Genomic DNA, 25,712 nt, shown 5'->3' with positions numbered 1-25,712 from the left:
GGGTACCTGCATAGTCAACGTAGATATGAATCAAGTAATCGGGCCGGACTTTTGCATTTGCATCATGATCAATACTGGCCCATTACCCATATCGGCCTATTTCACCAGCCACGTGAAGACATGCTTCCGGACACGTGGACACCACCGCCTACTTGACAAGACAGCCACGTCATGGGCCGACACATGGGACGTGCTTGAGAATTTCTATAAGTGCCCTAACATATTTCACTTTTAAGGTATGAATTTTGTAACCTAAACACTATCAAATCACTTTTACACACATATCATCTAGAAACCGACTTTAGCATTGGAACGGTTATCCTCAGAAAAACCCCGAAAAGACAGCTATGTACATTGACTGCGCAGATATCCAGTTAGATAATAAATCATTACCGGCTTGGATACAAGTTATCGTGTATAGTATCTTATCTGGAACGGAATCTATGTTGAATTGAAATTGACAGATTTTAAAATTGTAAAATGTGAGATTTTTGAACTGTGATACTAACAGCCATTCCTTAAATTAGAGATAGTATATGTAGTGATGCTACAATCAATTCAAGCCACTATTAAAATGGGTGTGACCCAACAGGAACCTCAATGAATTGTGATCCTCTAGACAGCTTCGCCCACCTGAGATAGACCCTCCTAACCCACCAGGGTTCTACAGAACAATCCTATAAAATCAAGGGAATCACGATTTGATGAAGTATCTACTCATAGTGGCACATGCCACGGTACAAAGACACTAGAAATGGGCTGATGTCTAGAATTCCAGAATATATCTTACTGCAAATTTTTAAGGAGGGTAAGATTTCCACCGTATTTAGAGCTGTTAATTCGGGTAAACGGGTCAGGTTTGAATCAGGATAGTGTGAGTCGGGTCATCTCGGGTCGGGTCAATATGGGTTAATGTCATAACATATGCGGGTCGAGTTAGGTCATGTATGAATCGGGTCACGTCGGGTCATACATCTTATCGGATTTAGGTCGGATAGTAAAAGGCCGGGTTACATTTGAGTCAGGTGAAAAATAGGTCAGGTTAAATTCGGGTCTTTACGGGTTTAAACGAGTTAAGGTCGTTCTCGGGTTAGAGTCGGGTTCGGTTCAAGTCAATTATTTACGGGTTATAATCAGGTCGGGTCATTCTCGGGTTCAAGTCGGATTCGGTTCAAGTCAATAATTTGCGGGTCATAATCAAGTCGGGTCATTCTCGGGTTCGAGTCGGGTTCGGTTCAAGTCAATGATTTGCGAAAAACATATTTCGTCCCTGAAATTCATCCCTAAAAACATGTTGTGAAACTAACCTTTTAAAATTCAAAGTGAAATATTGAAGGAATAGAGTTAGGATTCAATTTCCGTTCCAATACCAACATGAGATAATGACCTATACATATTAATTCAATAACAAATCGGGTTGAATTTGGGTCGGGTCAATAATAAGTCGGGTTGAATTTGGGTCGGGTCAATAACAAGTCGGGTTGATTCGGGTCGGGTTTGTAACAGGTCGGGTTGAAATTCGAGTCGGGTTTGTAGCAGGTCAAGTTAGGAACAGTTCGGGTTGAATTCGGGTTTTGACGGGTTAAAATGGGTTTGGGTCAATTTCGGTTCAGGTCGGGTTCGGTTCAGGTCAATAATTTACGGGTTACATTCGGGTCGGGTCATCTCTAGGTCGGTTAATGTTCGCGTTCGGGTCTCAAATACTCGGGTCTAGGATTGGTTTCAGGTCGGGTAAGGTCGGGTTTGGGTCAACATTTTTTTCTGATTTAGACGGGTCGGTCAATATGTCGGATTAGGGTCGGTATTTCGGGTCGGGTCAGCTTTTGACTGCTCTAGTTGTATTTGATGAATTTTTCCCAAAATTATACTTTCTCTGATTTGTTTTACTTGACCTAGTTTGACATTTGCGTTATTTACATCTTCGATTATCTTTTGTGCTATATACGTAACAAAAAAACAGTCATTTAGAATCTTGTTTAATTTAAGTCCTCTCTATAAATCCTATAATAATATCTAGCTACTACGTATTTGTTATAATTTTTACTTACGGAGTATTAGAAATAAAAGATATTTGGCGAATGTGATATTGACTAGTAACTGAAACTAGTCAGTAGAATAAACGGACGAAGTAAACTAGAGAATCATACTTAGCTAGTTAGCTTCCTCCGATTTCCTAATTAACTACTACTCACTTTCTATTTTTCTACTTCGTATGTTTTACTCATTTTAACCTTATTCCTTTTGCATTTTTTTTCCATTTTAATTTAATCATATTTAACCCCACTTTAAAGGGTATAAAAAAAGTGGATTGCATAGACCTTGTGGATTAAAGATTTAGGGGGTGTTTGGTTTGCGAAATATAGGTATGAGGTATGGATTTAGAATGACAACCCATACCATATGTTTGGTTGTCAAAAGTATGAGTTTTAAACCCATACCTCAAACCCATGAGGTATGGGGTTTAGAAACCTTGGGGGGGGGGGGAGGTGGGTTTGGCTCATTCCATTCCCTTAGATATCAAATAAAAGGAGAAAATAGTTAGAGATTTTATTCCAGAATTGAACCAAACACATGATATTAAGTATCAAGTTTCAACCCGATACCACCTTAACCCCATTCCCGATTCCAAACTCATTCCACTCTACAAACCAAACCCCCCTTTAGAGTGATGTGGCCAAAAGTTGGCAATAGGACTTTAAGACCATTATGTAGATTACATTCGATTAAATATGTCAAGCACATTGCACCAAAAAAACCAAAAAAAAAAAAAAAAAAAAAAAAAAGAGCACAAAAACTCATATTAAGTCAATATTATGGTAAAACAATCTAGTAGTTAACACTAGTTAAACCCAAAAGATAAAAATTTAATACATGAAAATGGGTACACTTCTCTTAAAAGAATAATCAATAAAATACTGAAAATTAATTAGTCAAGATATCTTATACTCCGTGGCAATACAAATAAGATCGTTTAACTTCCAAGCGTGAGGCCAGTGATCAAGCATATTCTAGAGAGATTTTCCTTACATCCCCTCTTCTAGGATGGGCCTTCTCCTAATCATAATTTTTTTTTTTTTTTTAAAAAATAAAAAATAAAACCAATTGTAATACAAGCAATATACACAATATATAACCAGCCCTCCCTTTGTCTTGTTGGTTAGGATCTTTCCTATAACAAGGTCAAGGGTTCAAGGTTTGGTATGTAGGAGCAATACAATCTATAGGTTTGTTTTTAAAGGTAAGATGAAAGACCCTACTGAGTCAGCATCTTTCACAGGTTAAGCCAGCCCAGCTCCGCAAATCAACACTTAAGATTAGAGGGCGATTAGTTGACGAATATGTGACTTTTTTGGAGTTGTGATACGAATATACAACTTTTTTGGAATTTTCATACGAACATGTCACTTTTTGGAATTTTCATAATAAAACCAAAAATTGAGTGAAATTAAACAAAATAAATAAAATAAAATAAAAAAACGCAATGAACTGATAATAATGGTTATCCCTTGACATAAATTCAAAAATTGTAAATTAAAATGTTGGGAGAGAAACAATGAAGAATAGGGAAACAATAATTTAATATAAAAAAGAATAAAGATATTGCTAAGGGGTAATTGTTGACTTTTTTGTTTTAAGCATATATTTTTTTTTTTTTTTTGGTGTTTATAGAGCAAGTGAGCCACAAGGGCATGGTGATTATATCGATCCGAAGATCTCTTGAAATCTGGAGTGAAGCTTTAACCACTTAAGCTATCCCTCACTTCGTCTTAAATAGTCTTATAAGAAATTAAGTCCAAAAGATGGTGATATAATTTTTAGGGAATTTTGAATTTTACCACAAAAAATAAAAAAAATAAAACATAAAATTGTTTTTTACCAGCAAAATTTCTAAAAGTTATTTGATCACTTCACCTTAGAAAAATATATTTGGTAAAAATAATTTGAGTTCAATAAAAGTAAGTTTAGTTCAATAAAATTAATTTTAGTTTAGTAACATTAATTTTAGTTTATTAGTAAAAATCGGTGATTATAATGAATAGATTTAATAGAAAATCAGTAAAAATAATTTCAATTCAGCAAAAATAATTTCATTTTAGTAAAATTAATTTCAGTACAGTAAAAATAATTTAAGTTCAGCAAAAATACTTTCATTTCTATAAAAATAATTCCAGTTCAATAAAAATAAGGTGAAGTAAACGGGGCCTAAATCTAATAAAATTAAAAAAAAACGAAATTAAAAAAAATTCTCCGATTTTTGAGCCAAAGACATGTTGTTAATGGTTTTGGGGTCATTTTTGCCATTTAATCTAATTTTGAAGTTAGAATTGACAAAAAAATATAGTGGGTCAAATAATTTTTATTGAATATTATATTTTCAGGTGAAGAAAACTGGTTCTAGTAAAGATAACAAGTGTTAAAAAAAAAATTGCCAAAAACAATCTGACCTTTGGCTTATCCGCCCAAAATAATTCACATTTCGATTATTTTTTAATAATCCGATCTTACGGCAATAGATCAACTAACTTGTTATAACAAGTTACTAATATTTGAAATAATGGGCTTAGTTTAATGTTGAGAATAAGGATGTCAGTGGGGCGGGTCAAGTAGGAGACCCGACCCATCCCGCCCGGTCTTGGTTTGGCGGGTGGTGAGGCGGGGATAGGGATAAAAACCATACCCGCCATGGGTGATGGGGTGGGGGTGGATTTTAAGTTGTACCCGCCCCATCCCCGCCCCACTTCATACCCACCCCATCCCCACTTCATACCCACATCTATATATCTTTTAAAACAAAATTACATATGTTTATACTATTAATAAAATAATTACGTGAAATACAATATTAATTATAATACTTTGTACGACACTTATAATTATATAGGATTGTGTATTTGAGATACGGAGATTAGGTGGATCTTGGGTGGGGATGGATATCCAAGTGGGGGGTGGGGCGGGGATAGTTTTGGAGTTGTACCCGGTGGGGCGGGGATGGGGATGAAAATTGGACCCGCCACGGGGATGGGGATGGGGATGAAAATATTAGGTGGGGATGGGGATGGAAAGACCGGTAGACCCACTATTGTGAAACCTTGAACTGCTGGGTTTGACTTCCATGCTGAGGTTTCCTAACCTCCCGGTAGTCCCTATGTGGATGAGGTTTCCTAACCTCCCGGTTCCCCAGAACTGCAGGACCCACTTTAACCAAAGCGGCAGGTTCTCCCACCGCAAGTACCAAACTATTAGAGGTTCCTTTACGTTGTTAAGATCTCATATAGGCCTTTATGCCCCTGGCCTGTAAATGGACCTTTATGAGCCTGGTTGTTCCTTTCTTTTTACCCCTACTCTGGCATGGACCTGGAGTTGGTCAAGGTACTTCCGCGGGACAAGCTGTAGAAGGTGAACTAGCAGACCAGGATAAGCAACTAAAGAAAGAGCGAACTAACTAAGCTAGTGCTGATGCCTAGGCACCCAGACACGATGAAGGGCGTATTAATCGACGAAATGCTTCGGGGAGTTGAAAATAAGCGGAGATCCGGAGATTCCCGAATAGGTCAACCTTTCGAAATTCTGCTGAATCCATGGGCAGGCAAGAGACAACCTGGCCCCGAGTGGACTAGTCTTCTCGAAGGTCTTTCGTTGAAACCTCTTCGAAAGCGGATTTTTCTGCTCGTCAAGTGCTCTTCCCGGTTCACCGGGCTACAACCCAAGAAGTTATAAGTACCTGGCCGTGGATTTGGAAACTTCGTCATTAGAGATGTTCCCACAGGTGCCCCTAGGAATCCAACTCCATAGAAGGCAACTCCAACTGATAGAGCGATTGACTTGAACCCCTTTTACGCTCATGTCACGTCGAGGTACTGGTCACAGGGGGGGATTCCCCCACCGCGCTAGAAAAGGATCCCATGATCCTGAAACGATCTTACCTGGGATCGCAAATCCCAAGTTTGTCTATGAAGAGCGGATCGAATTGCATCGTGTTGCTAATAAAAACCTTTCATTCACTTCGAAACCACTCAATCCAAGAGTTATCAGTATTTATCAAATTTGTTCCTATCTAACGGAACACTATTGGATCAAGCCATCTTCGACCTCATCTTCTGGCCACACTTCCTCTGGCATTACGACCTTTTACCTTAAAGGTACGTAGTCGCTGGGAAATGAAAACATTTGGTATCTCAGATTTTGCCACGCGGGGAATCGTCCACACTAACAATCCCCCCTTCTCCTCCAAAAGGCGATTTTAGTAAATAACCAAAGATAATACTCGGCCTCCACAACCCAATCTTTTCAAATTTCTTTGTTTTTTAGTTCATGTGGGGTTAATTACCCTTTTGAGTTAGAGCTGCCCGAAAAAATTACCCTTTTTTCTTTTAAAAAAGAAAGAGTACACAGGTGCGTAAACCTAGAAAAAAGTGGGGGAATATCTAAAGGCGAAGACTGATCAGTGGGCGAACACTCGGCCCAGCGGGCGAACCCCGCTACAGTTGGATTATTGTATCCAAATACAACTTTTGTCGGTGCAAATCCTGATCGTGGTGGAGCGTAGAGTGAGCGGACAGAAGGCAAGCTGCCCGGGAACAACTCCTAGGTCAATTAAGTAAGAAAGTCTCAAGTTCAGAAATATCCTTCTCCTAATAGGAAGCCGCTGACGCCGAGTCGGCTCCTATGCCGCTAGCTATGCCTTGCTGCCATCTCCACAATTGCGTGAGCTGGATGCCCTAATCCAGGAACTAGCACCAATATCTGCCCCGCCCCACCCCATTGACATCCCTAGTTGAGACATATCTTTTGTAATGGACTTCCTCTCTTAAACCATATCCCACGATTAAAGGCTCACCACACTGTTTTAAATGGTGTTGTTCCACTATTGCAATAGCTTAGTTTGTCAACTTCACCTTTTCCTAAAAAGGCCTATGAGTTGCAAATTCCACCCACGAAAAACGGATCTCATATAAAAGCCCAACTCTACTTTGATAATACTCCTACTACTTCAAAAAAAAAAAAAAAAAAAAAAAAAAAAAAAAACTCCTACTATTTCACTTCAGTCTTCAGCAAAAATCAGTTGCAGGAGTCAACGATAAGTCAGTGTTCCTCAGATACCTGACATCAAAATATCACATGCAGATCATCAGATAACATTCATAAGTGTCAATGACTCAAAACGTAGTAGATAAAGATGACTTTGGGCCATTTTGGGCCGGGCCATGGGATTGGCCCGCAGGCCTAAAACCTTCTTAATGAATCTAGTCTTTTACTGTACTCCTTGCTTATATTTCCCTCTTATACTTGGGAGAAATTCTCTGCCTCTAATAATTTAAGTCACGAATGATTAATAACACAACGTTGATATTAAAATTATGTTTATATGGTATCATCTAAACACCAACAAGGAAAATATCGATATCAACAAAACATTTTTACATTCATTGATATTAGTAAATTAATATTTTTAGTATTATGATAATACCATCTAAAGTATTTTTTAATACCATTACCTCTGAAAAAATGGTAATTGTTACCTGAATCTTCTAACTAAATACTAGGTAATATAATGAAAATGGTTTAGTTGAATCGGTTTTCAACCCACTAATTACACTTACCAAACATGCTCTAAAAGTTATTTGATCAATTAATCTGTAATTTCTCAATTGCTTAGAGATGAATTCAGGCAACATTGGCACGAGCCACCATTACCACCGCCGTCATTAGAATGAGGAAGGGAGAAGAAGCAAAAAAGGACGAAGAAGAAAATGATACTTCCTCCGTCCTCTTTTGATAGTCCCTTATGGGCAAATTTTAGTCCTAAAATGTTCACCCCATTTGCTTTTTCCAACAACCATTATATTAATTTTTTATTAAAATTTCCTCCAATTTGCAACAATATTTGTGCAAATTTAAATTTTCCATGTAAATTTTGTTTTCCAATGTACTTTTATTACTTTCTCTCTACTTTTTTGCATGCCCAATGTCAATTTACTTTTTCAATGTACTTTTACTATTTTTTTTTGTGTTTATTAATTCCCGTGAATAATGCCCATAAGGGACTATCAAAAGGGGACGGAGGTAGGGATGGCAATGGGTCGGGTCTGGGGCGGGTCCACCCAGACCCAGACCCGAAATTTTGAACGTGGATCCAGATCCGACCCAGACCCGCTGGGTCTAAAAAAAATAGACCCAGACCCAGATCCATCGGGTCTGGATATGATTTAATTGATTTTTATTAATTTTTAATAATCTTTATATATATATATATATATATATACTACTACTACTACTACTACTACTACTACTCAAAAATAGTAAATGATGCATTAAAAATACTTAATTCATGTTTTAGACACAAAATGACACAAATAACTTGTGCAGTTACAAAATAAAGACAACATGAAAAATTTAAAAAGAAAAAATCTTAAAAACTAAGATGGTTTCTTGCTGCTTGGCTGCACTAACTCCATCTTCATATGCTAACACTAATATTCCTCCATATCATCATCAATTTCATCATCAATATCCTATAAAAATAAGAGCATAATTAAATATTAGTATTTGAAAAAATGATATACATAAGCAATTTTGAATTTTGTAGATCGAGATTGATAATCAAACTCATATTTCATTAATTGAAAAAAAAAAATTAACCAATCTAATTTTGTAGACCAAGATTGATAACTTGATATTGTAAAACGAAATTCCCAAGCAATTCATTACTTAAACTATAATCATGTCAACTAATACTGCTAACTTATCAGATTTATTACAACTTATACAACTGAATAATTGAATATCTCAATAAAAATTAAGAAAAATCTAAAAATAATTAAACAAAGGATGAACAAATTATTGTTTGATGAAGAAAGAGAATACCTGGCTGTGAATACTTGCGAAGCCGCGGAGCGGTCACCGGTCAGGCGGATGACGGGATGATTGGATGAGTGCAGATGTAAGAAAGGGGAGAAGCGGCTGTTTTGGTTTTTATTTTAGGGTTGTTCGGTTGTTTAATTTGAACTTCCAGTGGAATCAAGTGTGATTAAGGGGTTTTTTTTTTTTTACAATATATATTTATTTAAAAAAAAAAAAAAAACGGGTCCATGGGTCGGATCTAGGTCTAGACTTCATGGACCCAGACCCAGACCCAAACCCGACCCATTACACTTGGACCCAGATCCGACCCAGACCCATGGGTCTACAATTTAAGGACCCAGACCCTAAAATATGGGTCGGGTCTTGGACCTATTGTCATCCCTAGACGGAGGGAGTAAATGAAAGGAAGGGAGAAAAAGGCACAAAAAAAGCATCCACTTGCTAAATTGATGACATGGAAAAAAGCGGCAATGAAGTCATCTTACTATTCAAATTCAATAACAGTAATAATAGTATAGATACAATAGCTATATTCAGAATTGTTACATTAGAAGTATAGATACAATAGTAGAATATAGTATTAGGATTATTATGAACTGTCTACTAACCAATGCCCTTAAATATCCACGTTTCAAGCATGCTATCTCCCAAGTGTCATCTTACAACTCTACTTTTTCCTTAAATTTTTCATGTCATCAAATACATTATTTCTCTTTATTACAAAGATTAATTTTCATTCCCCACAAAAAATATCACAATATCATAATGACGGACTTCCACCACTTTCATGATACATGGGCGGAAAAACTCAACAAATTCACAGCCGAGCTCGCTAGCACCCCACCACCACGCCCCAACTCTACCTCAGACCATCAACACATTCGACAACTCGTCGACGATGTTGTCGCTCATTACGTCTTCTACTACCAAACTAAGATTGATGCGGCACGTGCCGATGCCCTTCCTTTATTTGCCGCTCCATGGGCGACGACCCTGGAGCGGTCACTTTATTGGGTGGCGGGATTTCGTCCCACCACCCTTTTCCACCTTGTTTATACAGAGTCTAGTATTAGGTTTGAGTCCCACGTAGCGGACATCCTACAGGGTCGCCGCACGGGGGACTTAGGGGAGCTCAATCCGGCCCAGCTGGCCCGGGTTAGTGAGATCCAGTGTTTGACGGTCAAAGAAGAGAACGAGATTGGGAATGAGTTGGGTGGGTGGCAGGAGGAGGTGGCCCGGTCCGAACCCGAATGGTCCGGGCTTTGTGGAAACGGGTCTAACGGGCTGAACCGTTTGGTTGCTAGGCTTGGTTCCGTAGTGGCGAAAGCGGATGAATTGAGGATGAAGACATTACGGGAGGTGGTGGAGCTTTTGACCCCGCAGCAAGCGGCCGAGTTTTTGATCGCGGCCGCTGAGCTGCAGTTGGGGATTAGGCGGTGGGGTGTGCATCAGGATCGGGTACGTGGCGAGGAGAGGTGATAATGAGGTGACACGTGGAGTTGTGATGTATGCATGCATGTTTTCTTTTTGATCAATTTACCGTAAGATCCTAAAATTAGTTAATTCAAATTAAGGTGGTAACTTGATTTAGCAGGGAAATTTCAGTGAAATTCACTGAAAATTGTGGGGGTTAATTGCATGCTTAGTTAGTGACTAGTACACAGTAGTCCAGTTAGCTGCCAATTATTTACTTTTGTTTTTTTTGATTTTTTTTTGTTTTTTTCCAATTCTAATGAATTGATGATGTAATACTGCTTGACTTTCGAAGTTGATAATTTTGAATTAGTGTAATTTTAGTCTTATATAATTTGGATTAATTTCCGTTGCAAGTAGAACATATATATATGCATACATGGCTAGTTCCATCCCAATCCACCTATGTCTTAAAAGAAAGCCCTATTTTATGTGCATAGTTCAGATAGTTGTGCGTGGAAAAAAAAAAAGAACAAGTATGTTAACTGTACGGTATCCAACTTTACCAGTTTACCGCGTAAGATTGATTGACATGATAAGAGCCTATTCTGAACTGAATCGAACTGAAATGAATTTATTGGAGTTGCACTGAACCGCGTAAGATATGTAGTACAATACTATATAATTTTATTTTTTATTTTATTTTATTTTATTTTATTTTATTTTTTATTTTATTTTTATTATTATTATCAAAACAACACTATATAAATGTAGGGTTACCACTTTCTTTTCAGAGTTAAAAATATAGTATGAGTGATGATCATATCAAAGCAAATTTTCAAAATTTCAGTGTTTGAAGAGTTGGGGAATTACATTTCATTTTTTCCTATTATTTGAAACTAGTCTAACATGATCCGTTGAAAACAATAATTATTGATACATATAGCTATTTAGCTAGTTCAATTTGCTACATTAAGGACCAAAGTATGGTCTCTTAAAAGAGCTAATTAATAACCAAGTATCGCGAAACACGTAGAGTGGATACATAAATCCTATATAGAGTAGAAAGTAAGGATTATTCAATGTCTTCTACCTCTATAAATCCTTTCTCTTTGACATGTGAAATACATGGCCGAGACCGGCATACGAAGATCGTAACGTTCAGCAAATTCTCTAGTGAAGAAGTTTTGACGCCACCCGGGATGACCGATTGTTTTTGTTTCATAATGACGAAATACCACAAATACAAACCTATGTATTCCCAACGAAGGTCTTGGGCTTTCATAAGAAACGATTTCTTGCCCTACATGGATATAATGTATACCATTAACACAATAATGCATATGGGGAAGAGAAATTTCAAGAATTTGTAATGTTATTAATTATAGTAGGATTTTTTTTTTTTTTTTTTTTTTTTTTTTATTTTTTTTTTATTTATTTATAGAAATCAACTAATAAAACCTAAATTTTGTGAGAAACTACCTTATATTAAAGATGTTAATGTGTTACTTCCTCCGTCCCTAAATTACATTCCTCCTTTCTATTTTTGGCATTTCAAAATTACATTCTCCTTTCGATTTTTGGAAAGTTTTTTTAGTAAATCAACTCTCTTTTTTTGTTTTATATTTAATGCTTTCTCACTCATCCTTACCTAATCTCACTCATAATCCTTGTGTCAAATTACAATGAATATGATTGGTTAAAATTTTCAATTAGGAGCATGTGATTGGTCCTTTTTTTGCAAAGGATTGATGACATGTCATGAGTAACAACTAATCTATCTTTGTACTTCCCACAGTATTATCTAATCATTGTTATTTGTCTTAATCATTCCTTCTTAATTCCCGTGTAAATTTCCAAAGAGGAATGTAATTTAGGGACGTAGGGAGTATTATAGTTTCTAAGGGAAAAAGTATTTTAGGGTTTCTTAGGTTTATTGGGTAGTTTTATTAGTTAGTTTATAAGAGCATCTCTAATGGATCTTGTAGCTTAACTGACCACATGGAAACTCTAAAATATGTCACACTAGGTTTGTTTCCGTGCCATGTACGGTAATTTTCAATAATAATTATTTTTTTTACACATATAATTTTTATTTAACTACCATTATAATTAGTGTAATTTTCAATAACAATTATTATATTTTTACACAAATACTAATTTTAAACCACATTATAATTAGTTTTTTAAAAACAAAAAAAAAATCATGAAATATAATTGACAAATTTTGATCAAAATAAACAATTACAAAAGATATGTTAGATATAAATAGAAAATAATCAAAATTGTGTTGAGAATCTTTATTATAGCTATATAAATATTTAGACAAACTTTCATATATGAGGCATACCATTTTTTTTTTTTTTTTTTTTTTGAAAAATAATGGTCAGGGTTACTTGATTGGTCACTCAAGGGTTACTTGGTTAGTTATGGGTTACTTGGTCAGTCATGGGTTACTCGGTTTGTTAGGGGTTAATGGTCGATCATGGATTACTTGGTCGGTCGGTGGTTACTCGGTCACGGGTTACTTGGTCAGGGTGAGTTACACTCGGTCGGTCATGGGTTACCTGGGTAGGTTACTAGGATTGTGTGTTTTAATTCGTTGGCCACACGGTATGACCATTTACACCCAAGAACACCAAAAAATAATACGTATCATTGATAGTGTGTCTTTTAATATATAAGTATTGATTATTATTGATTGATTGAAGTCATAAGAATAACTGAGAAAATATGGTTGATTTGACATAGAAAGAAAATTATTTTTATTCCTTCTGTTTATTTTTATTTTTTTTAATTATCTTTTCTTAAATCTCGTGCCTACCCAATTATTATACATGGATTGGACTTGTATTATTTTTATCATTCACAATAGCTTTATTTATAGAAAGTAATGGATTTATTTCATAAACAAATGAGGTATAAATAGCAAGCAACAAAAAAAAATTAAAAAAAATTATAGTAATAAAAAAAATAAAAAATAAAAAATAAATTAAAAAAAAAAACTAACCTCTATGGTATAGTTCGTATGTCACACTCGTATACCCCTAATCCCAAATACTTTATTTTTACTAAAAAAAATTCTCTCAATACCTGATCTTATAGCTTAGCAACAAAAACTAAAGAAATGAGTATAATCATATTTTTTAAACATTTTTGATAGGAATGTAAAATAAACGGCTATTATTATGAAATGAATATTTTAAGGTTTGTTTGACATTATTTTTTAATCAGTTTTTTTGATATTTTTTTTAAAAAAATAATAAAAAGCTGGAAATAAGAATTAGATGTTTTCACTTTTCTATTATCAGTTTTTATAATTATCATAATTTTAATAAGTTTGACCAATTTTATTCGTAACACAATGTATATTATATTATGAGTTTGAAAACAAAAACAGAAAATCACATCGACACCAAACGTACTCTTAAATTGTATTATTAATGGAACTATATTGTTGATTATTTTGTTTAATATTGTTTCTAATTCATTAATAAGGGGAAAAAGAAGAATCTTGTTTTCCATAAGAGAAAAAAAAAATTAAAAATAGGATAAATAATGAGGATTGAGGAACATACATAAACACTTTTTTAAAGTAGTTAGATCAAAATATGGAAGAATTATAGAGTTAAAACTTCCATGATTTGTTCTCCTAAGATAGCAAATATAAATAATTCAGGGTTCAATAAAATAATAATAATAATAATAATAATAATTATTATTATTATTATTATTATTATTATTATTATTATTATTATTATTATTATTATTAATATTAATAAATAAAAACAAAGTTTGAAAATATACTTTGTAATTTATATAATTAATATATTAGAAAAAATAAATTTCCTCATTAAAAAAAAAAAGTGTTTTTTTTACAAAAATGATGATGTCTTGGTTGATGTGGGTTGCCATTAAATTCATGTGTGATAATTATACACAATCTTTTATTTCTCCATGTTCTCCTAATCTTCATTTCTACAAAAACTATCCCTGCAATGAACGGGCCAAAATATATATACAAATGTAATAATTAGAAAGATGTTTTTTTAGCTTAATTGCATTCTTTCAAATTAACTTTTACTACCTCCGTTTCATGTTTTTTGCAACTTTGGAATATTTTATATCTCACAGATAATGGCCAAAGTTGTAAAAAATATGAAACGGAGGTAGTAATATATATGCCCTAGCCTATGTGGGGATTCATCGTTTAGAAATTGTTCACTTACCATAACTGATGCTTCCAGTCGCCGGGATGTTAGTCACCAACCTGAATAATGGTTAACCAAAAAAACAATTTTAATTTTTAATTCCAATTTTCGATCATTATTTACGTCCAATTTAAATATTGTATTGTGCATCAATGTGTGATAGATAACCCAAGATAGTACTCCCATATAGGGGTACACCCGCCATGCATGAACAAACGTAAGTGGACTAATGGTCTTGTGAACACAAGGCCGCACCACTATTGAGATTACAATTGTAGATACTCTCGGGTGTATGATAGATACTACGATAATCAAACCAAAAGAATTTTCTAATAACTTACCAATGCAAGTATTCTCTTTCGGTTGGATTTCCAGGACTGGGAGCATCAGGATCTACCATAACCTTCATATGTTTGAGATAAGAAAATTGCAAATATTATTATGGACTGCGCCACATAAAATTGATTACATTTTATAATACATAGCTTATATAAACCAAAGTAAAGAAAGAAATAATAATTCGAAGGTATTTACCAATGTATAGTAATAAGTTGTCATAGGATCGTTGCCTTGAATTTCAATTCTTGGCGGGTTGATAGTTTGAGAGGGTCTAAGCTCACAAGCATTGATAACTTCTCTACTTTCGTAAAAAATTCGAAGAGTTGCAAATCTAATAAAGGGATCTAAAACATCTCCAATTACTTCTCCTAGAACAAGTGAATCTGTTCCACTTCTAGGCATTGACATAAAAATGAATATGATGATGAAAAGGTAAAAAATACCACACTGAGTGTTTCTTACACTTTTTGAGTTCCCCTATGCTACCGACGTGTGTAGTTTGCCATTATAAAATAAAAAATACATGCCTTTTTATAGGGCTTTTGTAGGCATCAAATTTATTCTCCACGTCCCTTATCTGAATTTGTTAGATAGTCTCAAACTCCTTAGTCTGGAGTGTATTTCATTGATCATATATATAGGGTTACATCAAAGAGTCCTAATCTTGTTAGGAAATCTCTCAAGATATTTACAAAATATTCACAAAAATATATCCTTCTATACAAAATAATCCTAGAATATTTATCATATTCTAACAGAATTAATACGACACATTTGATTGTATTAGAAAACAATAGGACATTTGTTGTTACTACTTTTCTTCACTAGCTAGGTGGTTTATATTATATATATTACTTTTAAGCCAATTAATGTTTTTCTTTGACTTCTTAACAAAATATATAATGTATAAAGCGAATATAGGGGTTTTGGGTATAAATTTCACTTTCTCAAATTACCCATATTCTTACCCTTGTTTATATACAGAGTATAAAACTACCATCTTATGTTTAGACTAGATGACATCATTCATTGACTAAATGATATGATCAATTATCTAGATGATATCAATTATAGTATGGATGATATGACATCATAATTAATCTGAATGATATCATTCATTGTATGAATGATATCTTTTAGTGTTTGGATGATATGATTAATTGAGTAGATGATATCATTCATTGTTTGGATGATATGATGGATTATTTCGATGATATATATGTAAAGCGAATTGCTAAATACCACCAACGTTTTTATCAAACCACCAACAAAAGTGATGAATAATGGACAAATTAAAATTACCCTAACTCATCCCCACATAGCTTTCTGTCTCCTAAGGGTCTGTTCTGTTCACCTTATTTTCACTTATTACAGGTGTAATAGTTTAGATAAGTTCAGTGTAGGTTTAATAAGTTTTGATAAGGGTTACCCAAGTACAAATTACAACTAAAATAAGTTTTACTAAGGTCTAATAAATTCGGATAAATTGAGATGAGTTCAAGTAAGTTAAGATAAGTTAAGATATATAAGTGAAATCATGTAAATCGAACACACCCTAAGTCCATCAAGCCTAAAACCCAATCATGAACCATCACAAAAGCAACCACCACCACCGCCGCCGCCGCCACCAAACCATGCCACCGCCACCAACCAACCACGCCGCCACTACCCATACAATAACAAATAATTATAATACTCTATTTTGAAAACAAACAATTATAATACTAATTATGCTAAATAACTAATTACTACTGAGTAATAATCAATGTTATAATACTCAATAATGATAAAAATAATTATAGTTATAATTATAATTAAAATAATTAATTAGTGAAGACCGAAGGAGCCTAAAACCAGTCAACCGTGACCAACTAACGGCGCTCAAAATTGGTTGGCCTGGGTTACCAACGGTTTTGAGCACCATTTACCGGCGGCGTCAACCTGTTTTGAGCGCCGATAGTGGTCGCCGAATTGAAGATGATTAAAAAAAAGAAAGACGAACTAGATTTTACAGACCACCGTAATACCAGTTCGTCGCCGCAGCTGCCCTTCCACCTCCAACGTAGTAGGACCTTCGCTGCCTTCACTTTCTAACGTACAACCACCGTTGTGGTGGTATGGTGGCTGGGGATTGGGTGATGAGAGAAAAAGGATGGTGAGAGAAGTGGCGTCTGTGGGTTATGAGAGAGAAAAAAATAAGAAAAGTAGAGGAAGAAGGGTGGGGGCATAGTAAGGGTATTGGTTTCCATTCACCTTAAATATTGGCGGTGTTTAACACTCTTCTATTTTTAAGTGTATAGGCAAGGTATGATATGACTAATTGGTTAGATGACATGATAAACTGCATGTATGGATGGCATTAGTAACGTAACTACTTGGATTATATATATAATAATATGATTAATTGATTGGATGACATGATTAATTGCTTAAAAAATATCTGTAACCACTTGAATGATATCTATAATTTCAAGATTGGATAATATTATTCACTGATTAATTGGTTGGATGACATTGTTACTTATTATATGTATGATGGCGATAACTATTTAGATATCATATTTAATTGTCTAAACTGGATGATATGATATTGGTTAGATGACATGATTAATTGTCTGAATGATATATTTGTAATTGACTTGACATTAATAGAGGTTGAGCGTTCTTTATTTTGGGCTTGCCTCAAGGCTCTTCCCACGAAGCTATTGGTGAGACAAGCTAAACATCACCCAACATATTCTCGAAGATGTAAGACATTAGGGCACATATTGCTGCCGAGTAGAAGCCTAACTTAGATATTGACTACCCACTAATCTTTTATAGGATGTATGACTTTGTTTGTTGTGTCGGCGGTGGCTCAGCGGAAGCGGGACAAGTATAGGGCGCGTTGCAGGGCTATTGGCTATGGTTTTCTTCCTTTCTCCTTTTCTTCGTTGGGCGAATTAAACAAGGATGCTATTGCGTTGCTGTAGCGGGTTCAAGTGTTCGCTAAGACTCAGGATATTGGTGCTCGTGCAAATGCTTACATTTTCAGCAAAATCAGGTTCGCTATAGCTAGAGAGGTGGGGGCCTAGATTGTATCTCGTCTCCCCACCAATTTCTTGTAAAATGATTGACTTTGTAGGTTTTTTGATATTTTAATAATAATAATAATAATAATAAATATAATAAATCACTCTGACCTTATTATTATTTATTATTATCAATAAATAAATAATAATATATCACTCTGGCCTCTAAATAAAGGTTGTGTCGTTTGAAATTTTTGAATTTAGGAGGAAATATTTTTACCCTAAGTTCTCGCCAATGTATTAGAGGGGAATATGTAGGATCTTGTTAATTAATTTTGTCTAAATATATAAATTAAAAACCAAAATTTATATGTAGCTGACCACATTGTGTTGCCAGGGTTATTTATAGGGGTTCCTTATTCTAGGGTTACTCGTTTGGTCAGAGATTATTACTTATAAGGGTTACTTATTCATGAGTTACTTATTCAAGACTTACTCTGTCGGTCAAGGATTACTTTTACACAGAAAACATGATAACTAACTAAGTAAATTTAGAATAAGTAACCCATGACCAACTGAGTAACATCTAAATAAGTAACCCCGGAAAAAACGTAATAACCAAGTAACCCCAAAATAAGAACCTTTAACCGATTGAGTAATCCCTAAGTAACTAAACCTTGAATATGTAACACCCCTGTATAAGTGACATCTATATGTAACCCCGACCATATAGTGTGGCCAGCCACACCGAAATTATAAATATTTATTTTATATACAAGTATTGTACAAGTACATTAGTTAGTGTACATTCACAATAGGTATCTCACACAAAAAAAAAAAAAAAAAAAAAAAAAAAAAAAAAAAAAAAAAAAAAAAAAAAACACGAATGGGCGTTTCAAGACAAAGTTACATACAGATGGATAATCGTGCAGCGGTTTTTATCCTTTGTGACCATGAAAATTTGAGGATTTCTTAGCCTCTAGGAACTTTTGTCCTAGAGGACTCTAGGGAAGGGTAAATAAGTAAATTTGTATTTTAAGAAGACAAAGCTGAAGTGGTGGACCCCTCTTTGTTCTAAACTTTTTGTTGAATTAATTTAGTGTTTAAAAAAAAAAAAAAAAGAGGCAATTCAAAATTACAAGGGAAGAGAGAGAAATGCAGATCAAAAAATAAAATAAGAGAGAATAAACCCTTTCCAAAAACCTTTCAGTGAAGAAGAGAGAAGAGAGTAGACAAATCTAAGGGACGAAGACAAAGAGATCGGGGATTATAATGGTGAACTAAACTTCGGCGAAGTACACTCCGGAAATTCTCCCCCGTACGAGTAAGTTATTTCTTAAATGCTATGTAGGAGACGGTTGAGATTGGTAGAGCGCGACTTTTGCTGGGTGACGTTGCTCATCCAATGAACGTTGTGCGGAGGTTCAAAAGTTAGTATAGGCTTGGGATAAGGAGGAAGGGAACTGATTTGAATGTATCTCAATACACTGCAGCCTGTAATTATTTTGGGTTCGAAAACATTTCTACTGTTATGATGCTGATAGTAGGTGAAGACGGTATTAGATGATGATATTATAAATTGGAATTATTTTTGATTCAGTTAGTATACCAACCTGTTTGAATGTTAGTACGCTTTGAGATTAAGTTGGTATACCATCAGAGGGTTGTTAATACCATGGATGCATACCAACACATGGGTTGATGGTTGTTTTTTTTTTTAATTTTTTTTTTACTACGGGTATACCGAAATGCATTGTAAATTATATTCTACTACTAAGGAAAGGTAGGAATTATATTTTGTAACAAGTTTAATGGTGTAATTTCAGTTGTTGTTGGTAGACCTTGATATTGTTTGATGATATTGTTAGCCAAACCACCACGAGTACATGCTAACAAACTAGGCTGATGGTATTATTTCAGATTCTATTACTATGTTTTACGCAACAACAATTTCACACTAGAGTACAATAGCAAACATCAATTCTAATGCTATATTTATATTGAAATACCAACTAATCAGTGATTGGCACAAATGGCATTACTATTGCATACCAACTAATCAGTAATTGGCATAAACTGGTATCTATCACATACCAACTAATCAACAATTGGTATATAATGCTACAAACTTTAATCAATTCAATGAGTAAGTGGTATGATTCTAAAATTCACACTATAGTACATCAGCCTCCTCCACACCGGATGTTATATACTTGATCAACTACAAAAATTTCTAAATCCAACCTAACATATCACTACCATTAATTACAATACAAATTGACACATATTACTGCTATTCAACAACAAAATTGGTATTCAACAACAATACTAATTCATGCTTAAGCTTCCAAAAATACTTCCACTACTAAATCACAATAATTCAACAAATAATTAGAAAGCTAGAAGAAATTGAAAATACAAAGTGCACTAACATCTTCATTACTACAACCATCATCGCTAGAACCACCAAAACTGAGCATCTTCGTTCAACCACACAAGTATTTCACTAGATCTGAGAAAATGCAACCTAAAGAGAGCAAATCCAATTTTGTTTGGGGGGGAATATTGAGAAAATAAATATAAAGAATCCGATGCTCAGCAAATCCAATTTTTGTTTTGGGGGAAAACAAATAATGTGAAAGAAGTGCTCAACAAATTCTTAGGCTGCTACTGATTATGACCAAATCGAACTAATGTTTGCAACAAACACACACACATTAAAAAAAAAAAAAAAAAAAAAAAAAAACAGACTAAAATAAATTGTGAATTTTTGGGGGGGAAGACTAAGTAATTTCACTTTGGCGCTACATATTAGTTTTTGGCGGAAATAACAAGAGACAATGTATGACATACAGGGTCCCACATTATTGCCTTTCTTTCTTTTTTTTTTAATGCCAACTCATTGATAAAGTGGGCCCCACTGTTTAGTAGAGTCCTCTAGGACAAAAGTTCCTAGAGGCTGAGAAATCCTCATTTAGGCGGGGAATGCTGTCACATAATCCATAGATGTCGACAAATGCTACATAATTCTAGTTGGGAGTAGTAGAGGCGAAACATTGCTATTGCGAAGGGAATCCCTTACCATTAGGTCATATTTTGAATAACAAAACAAAATTAATTCAATTTCTCCCTCCTTAGCTTTAGGTCATATTTTGCATAGAAATATTTTGGGTATGGCAAATTGGCAATGACACAATTTATAGCCGCCTATTTTTGCCTTTAATTTTCCGGGGCTAACCCCTTTTTATTAATATACTATACTTAAACAGAGAGTATGCAAGTAGTACAGACTACAAAACATATCAAATTTTGCATACAATAAAAGTAATTAAAAGAAGGCCTTGTTAGGTAGGTGATAGCGTTTAACTTAGCGGTTAGCGTATTGACCAGACCAAACACTACTAGAAAAATAAATAAGAGTGTTTGACAAGGTATTTGTGTGAGTAGCGATTAGCGGTAGAAGTAGCATTTTGGTAGGGTTTCTAAAATAGGGCTGCCACGTGACCATTAAAAGCTACCCGCCACCGCTAAATTTAACAAAGAGGGCCATAAGTATAGAAGAATAGAAGATAATGGGCCATTATATCTAATTGGTGTAATGTAAAATGATTATATATTTTTAATGGTCCCTCACTTCAAAATAAGTGCACCAATGAGGTTTATCCCTTATTGCCATAAATAACAGTAGATAGCAAACAAAAGATTCTTGTTCATAAATTTTACGAGTTTCTTCCACTTTAATCATTATTTTTAGGTAATATGTCATGGGTTAAAGATTGTATATCCCTCCTAAAGCAATATATAATGGCATTTAACTTTTTCTCTTTATGAAACAACTTCTTCAGCTTCATCTATACGTGTCCTTCGGTTAATATTTTTTTTTTCACTTATGTTGTATTTCATAAATAAATACTCTGTATTTTGTATGGTATTCAAGTCAGGGTGACAATGCCATGAGGTATTAATCTCATCTACCTATCTTTTACATGGTGAAATGTTTCGCGTTGAGTATGAGGAGGTCTAAACGGTCTAAGAACCTATTTTACATACCAGTGGCGGATCCAGGATTTAGGTAATGGGGGTACGAAATTAAGTTTAATAAAAAAATTTACAAAATACAAAGTAATATGTGGAACGTAATAATTTTTTCTTAACTAAATTTTGAGTTAGTAAAACATTTAACTATTGTATTAGTATTTGCGTGTACTATACACCCTATCTTCCAACAACTAGACTTACAATTGAGTAACGAAATATATTATTAAAAAGAGATTGTCAAGAAACTTGTTATGGTAACAATATTTCTCTTTGATCAAAAGTACAAATCTGGCGTGGAAAATAAAAAATATAACATAAGAGACCTGTTATTGTAACAACTTGTTTCTTTGTTCAAAAGCACTACTGTGGAATATATATCATCTAAGAGATTGCCTGAGACCAGTTTTAAAATAGGCGGTCTCTTACAATTTAATACTTGTACAAAAGAGGCGCCCTGTTGTTGTGGCAGGATACTAATAACAGTACCTAAGAGACCGCCTATTAGATATAGGGGGTCTCTTTTTGTATCATTTTTTTTCTTTCGCGGAATGGGGGTATAGTTGTAACTCTATGTACCCCCTTAGATCCGTCAGTGTTACATACATACTTTAAGTCCAAAAAGTTTTGGTGCTAAATTACTAAGCTAATATAAAACAGTTATATAGACTTTAATAACAATCAATTTAAACTTTTAGTTAAATTAGTCATTTAACAAAAAGCGCAACAAAAATCACAATAGAAAATACAGCATCGGTGGAAGGAAAGAAAAAGAGGTGTGAAGGGAGTATGGGATGGTATTTCTGTCTAACAAAAGAAAAATCTCTTCCATATTAGGAAAGTTTTTATCAATGTTTTGGAGAATTTGTTTTTCATCTTTAATATAACAGAAAACAAAAAGTAAATTTGTGAGTACCCCAGGCGTTGCCCCAGGTTGTTACAGTTGTAGATTTTCAATCGATAAGTTTTATTATAGGCTTTTTAAAATTGAAATCATCGCTGTGAAACGAAAATTGAGTTTTATTTTTATTTTATTTTATTATTTTTTTTAATTGAACCTTGTGTTTGCATTTATATAAAAGTTTTTACATATTAATAACACGGTTGATATTGGCTTAGATGGTTAAATGGTCATCTTTGATACATAAGGTTAAAGGTTTGAATCTTCTTATCCTTATGTATTTATGCGAAATACTATTGGTTTCTTGGTGATGTGGCATTGTTTGAGTGATAATGTTGTACTATTGGTTTCTTGGTGATGTGGCATTGTTTGAGTGATGATTTGGCGTCATGAGATATTGGAAACGTGACGTGGCACAATATAAAAGGCCACTACGTGGCACATACATCGACATTTTTATAAACGACTTTTAATATAGGAAAAATTGTACGGAATAATCCGACATCTGCCTCATCCGCCCAAAATAATCCCACCTATCGATTATTTTTTAATAATCCGACCTTTATAGCTCTATCGCTTTAAATGGTCCCAACCGGTCATCTAACTTGTTATTACAAGTTACAAGACACGTGTCAACCTATGATTGGTTGAAAATTAAAAAAAAAAAGAAAAACAGAAAAAAAAAAAGTTAAAAAAACCCCAAACCCAGATCTCGACAGCCCCAGCCACCGGAACCTACCCAATTCCGGTCACGATCTCCCTCTCCCTTCCCCTACCCGATTCCGGCCACCAATTCCCCCCTTCCCTATCCCTGCCAACCCAATTCCGGCCACCAATTCCCCTCCCCCTTCCCTATCCCTGCCAACCCCTCCCTCACCCTTCTTGTTTCTAGTAGGGGTGTCCATTATTCGGATAAAAACCGAAATCCAATCCAATCCAAACCGAATTATTAATTCGGATCGGATCCAAACTTTAAATCGGATCGGATCGGATTGAAATTTTTTAAAAATTCGGATTTTCGGATCGGATCGGATTGACCTTGTTCGGATCCAAAAAACCGAATTAACCGAAATATAAAACCACACTTTTACAAATAAGGATACATTATATTAATCATGTAAATTTTTTTTGATAATTACATTAATATAAACTATGAAAAATTATGTTTTTAATATTTGTATTAATCATGAGGAACTATGTATTTAAAACTAGGCTTTTCATAATTGAATTTTTATTTTTATAATCACTTAAGTCCCTAAAAAATTTGCAATGTATTTTAATTCGGATTTTCGGATCGGATCCAAATAACCGAATTTTATTTCGGATTGGATCGGATTGGATTCATAAGAAATTCGGATTGGATTGGATTGAAAAATCAAAAACCGAATTTTATTTCGGATCGGATTGGATTTGGCCTAAATCCAAACCGAAAACCGAATAGACACCCCTAGTTTCTAGCCAATTTGACCAGGTTGAGCATTCAGGCGCTTAAACTCCGGCGCTTGAGCATTCACTTTACTAAATGACGAGTTCCGAGACAACAACGATGAACCTGAGTCTTCTTCAACGGAGGTGGTTTTAGCCCGCAAAACCACCTAAAAGGCAGAGCTTACAACGCTGCTCCAATCCTCCTTCGCAAATCCACCACGCACAAACCCGCAACAACCACTCTCACCGTAGCAAATACCAAGCGAATCCACCATCAAAATTAGTCGTCACCCACCATAATTGCACTGACAATCGCCGGCAGACACCACAAATCAATCGCTTCAAACGCCCACAATTCAGTCCTAAAATCGCAAACCCATTAGAGCGGCCATTTCTAGGGGCAAGGGAGGTGGTTTCTGTGGGCTAAAAGTGGGTAGAGGAAGTGGTTTTGGTGGGTGAGCTAGGTAGGAGAGGTGGTTACGGTGGTGAAGCTGCTGAAGAGGGTGGTTGTGGGGTTTTTTTTTTATTTTTTATTTTTCAATAATTTTTTTTATTAATTTATTTAAATTTTTTTTGACCAACTATGTGGTGACACATGTCCAAACAGTTCTAAATTATAAATGGTAACTTGTTTAGCTAGTTTCAAGTCACTTGGGACCAGTGGAAGCGGGAGAGGTATAAAGGTCGGATTATTAAAAAATAATCGAAATGTGGGATTATTTTAGGCGGATGAGGAAAAGGTCGGATTATTTCGGGCAATTTTTCCTTTAATATATTAGTATAGATATTCATCTCTTCACATAACATATAACAATATACTCATTTGTCCCTCATTCTACATGCCTATTTCTTTTTAAAGATTGTGCTTTTTTACAACATTCCCTCATTTTGATGAGTTGTCATCATTTTTTTATTTGTACTTTTGACATTATTTTACAACACTTTATCTCTCTATCTCTCTTTAACCCTACATGCATATTGGTACTTCCCAATCATGGGTTTTAAGGAATCTCTAGCTAAGGTCCATAATTCCCATGAAAATTGAGAAATATGAAGATAAAAGACGGAGGGATTATATTTTTAACTCTTATCAGTTATCATATTAGTGCTTGTTCACATTTACTTAATTTCAGTTCAGTTCAATTCAGCTCTCCTAATTTTCTTCTCTCATAAAATATTTATTTCAGCTCAGTTCAGTTTAGTTCGATCAGTTCAGTCCAGTTCAGCTCCAATCAGTTCAATACAATTCAGTTTAGTTCAGTTCAGCTCAGCTCAAATCAGTTCAGTTCAACTCATTTCTATAAATGAATGTGAACATGCCCTTAGTCTACCAAATAGTAAGAACATATTGCTGAAATGTAAAAAAAAATATCATTGAATGTAAAGAAAGCAAAAAATTCCGAGCATTTTTTGAAATAAGCAAAAGAAAATTATTTTATATTTTTGTTATATCCAATTAAATAAGAGATTTGTAATTTCTTTTAAAATTAAATAACTCAAAATTCACATAAG

General features: G+C 34.5%; 2 protein-coding genes and 1 long non-coding RNA gene across 3 annotated transcripts; 1 reads left to right on the top strand and 2 right to left on the bottom strand.

Moving 5' to 3' along the window:
• Positions 1 to 8,288: 8,288 nt before the first annotated feature.
• LOC145600215 (uncharacterized) lies at positions 8,289 to 9,017 on the bottom strand. The gene is made up of 2 exons (XR_014104287.1): positions 8,866 to 9,017; positions 8,289 to 8,513 (listed from the first exon to the last, which is right to left on the bottom strand). It is a non-coding gene; the product is annotated as an uncharacterized LOC145600215 (long non-coding RNA).
• Positions 9,018 to 9,627: 610 nt separating this feature from the next.
• LOC145600676 (protein DOG1-like 3) lies at positions 9,628 to 10,341 on the top strand. The gene has a single exon (XM_081656560.1). It carries the CDS (start codon positions 9,628 to 9,630, stop codon positions 10,339 to 10,341), a length of 714 nt encoding a protein of 237 aa, XP_081512686.1.
• A 1,013-nt stretch (positions 10,342 to 11,354) lies between these two features.
• LOC145600675 (protein FLOWERING LOCUS T 1-like) lies at positions 11,355 to 15,227 on the bottom strand. Its single transcript, XM_081656559.1, has 4 exons — positions 15,021 to 15,227; positions 14,828 to 14,889; positions 14,505 to 14,545; positions 11,355 to 11,578 (listed from the first exon to the last, which is right to left on the bottom strand). The coding sequence occupies exons 1-4, from the start codon at positions 15,225 to 15,227 to the stop codon at positions 11,355 to 11,357; spliced, it is 534 nt and encodes a 177-aa protein (XP_081512685.1).
• Between the last annotated feature and the right edge of the window lie 10,485 nt (positions 15,228 to 25,712).

This window comes from Chenopodium album, chromosome 21 (assembly GCF_948465745.1).
Source record: "Chenopodium album chromosome 21, dcCheAlbu1.1, whole genome shotgun sequence".
Classification (NCBI taxonomy): Eukaryota; Viridiplantae; Streptophyta; class Magnoliopsida; order Caryophyllales; family Amaranthaceae; genus Chenopodium; species Chenopodium album.
This window is presented reverse-complemented; position numbering and strand designations above follow the sequence as displayed.

What these genes read in the sequence shown, in the direction of transcription:
- LOC145600676 (XM_081656560.1), top strand. Translation starts at nt 9,628, where the DNA reads ATGACGGACTTCCACCACTTTCATGATACATGGGCGGAAAAACTCAAC.
- LOC145600675 (XM_081656559.1), bottom strand. Translation starts at nt 15,227, where the DNA reads ATGCCTAGAAGTGGAACAGATTCACTTGTTCTAGGAGAAGTAATTGGA. An exon ending in CAACTTATTACTATACATTG is followed by an intron (nt 14,890 to 15,020) that starts GTAAATACCTTC and finishes AAACATATGAAG; the next exon opens with GTTATGGTAGATCCTGATGC. An exon ending in GAAAGAGAATACTTGCATTG is followed by an intron (nt 14,546 to 14,827) that starts GTAAGTTATTAG and finishes ACCATTATTCAG; the next exon opens with GTTGGTGACTAACATCCCGG.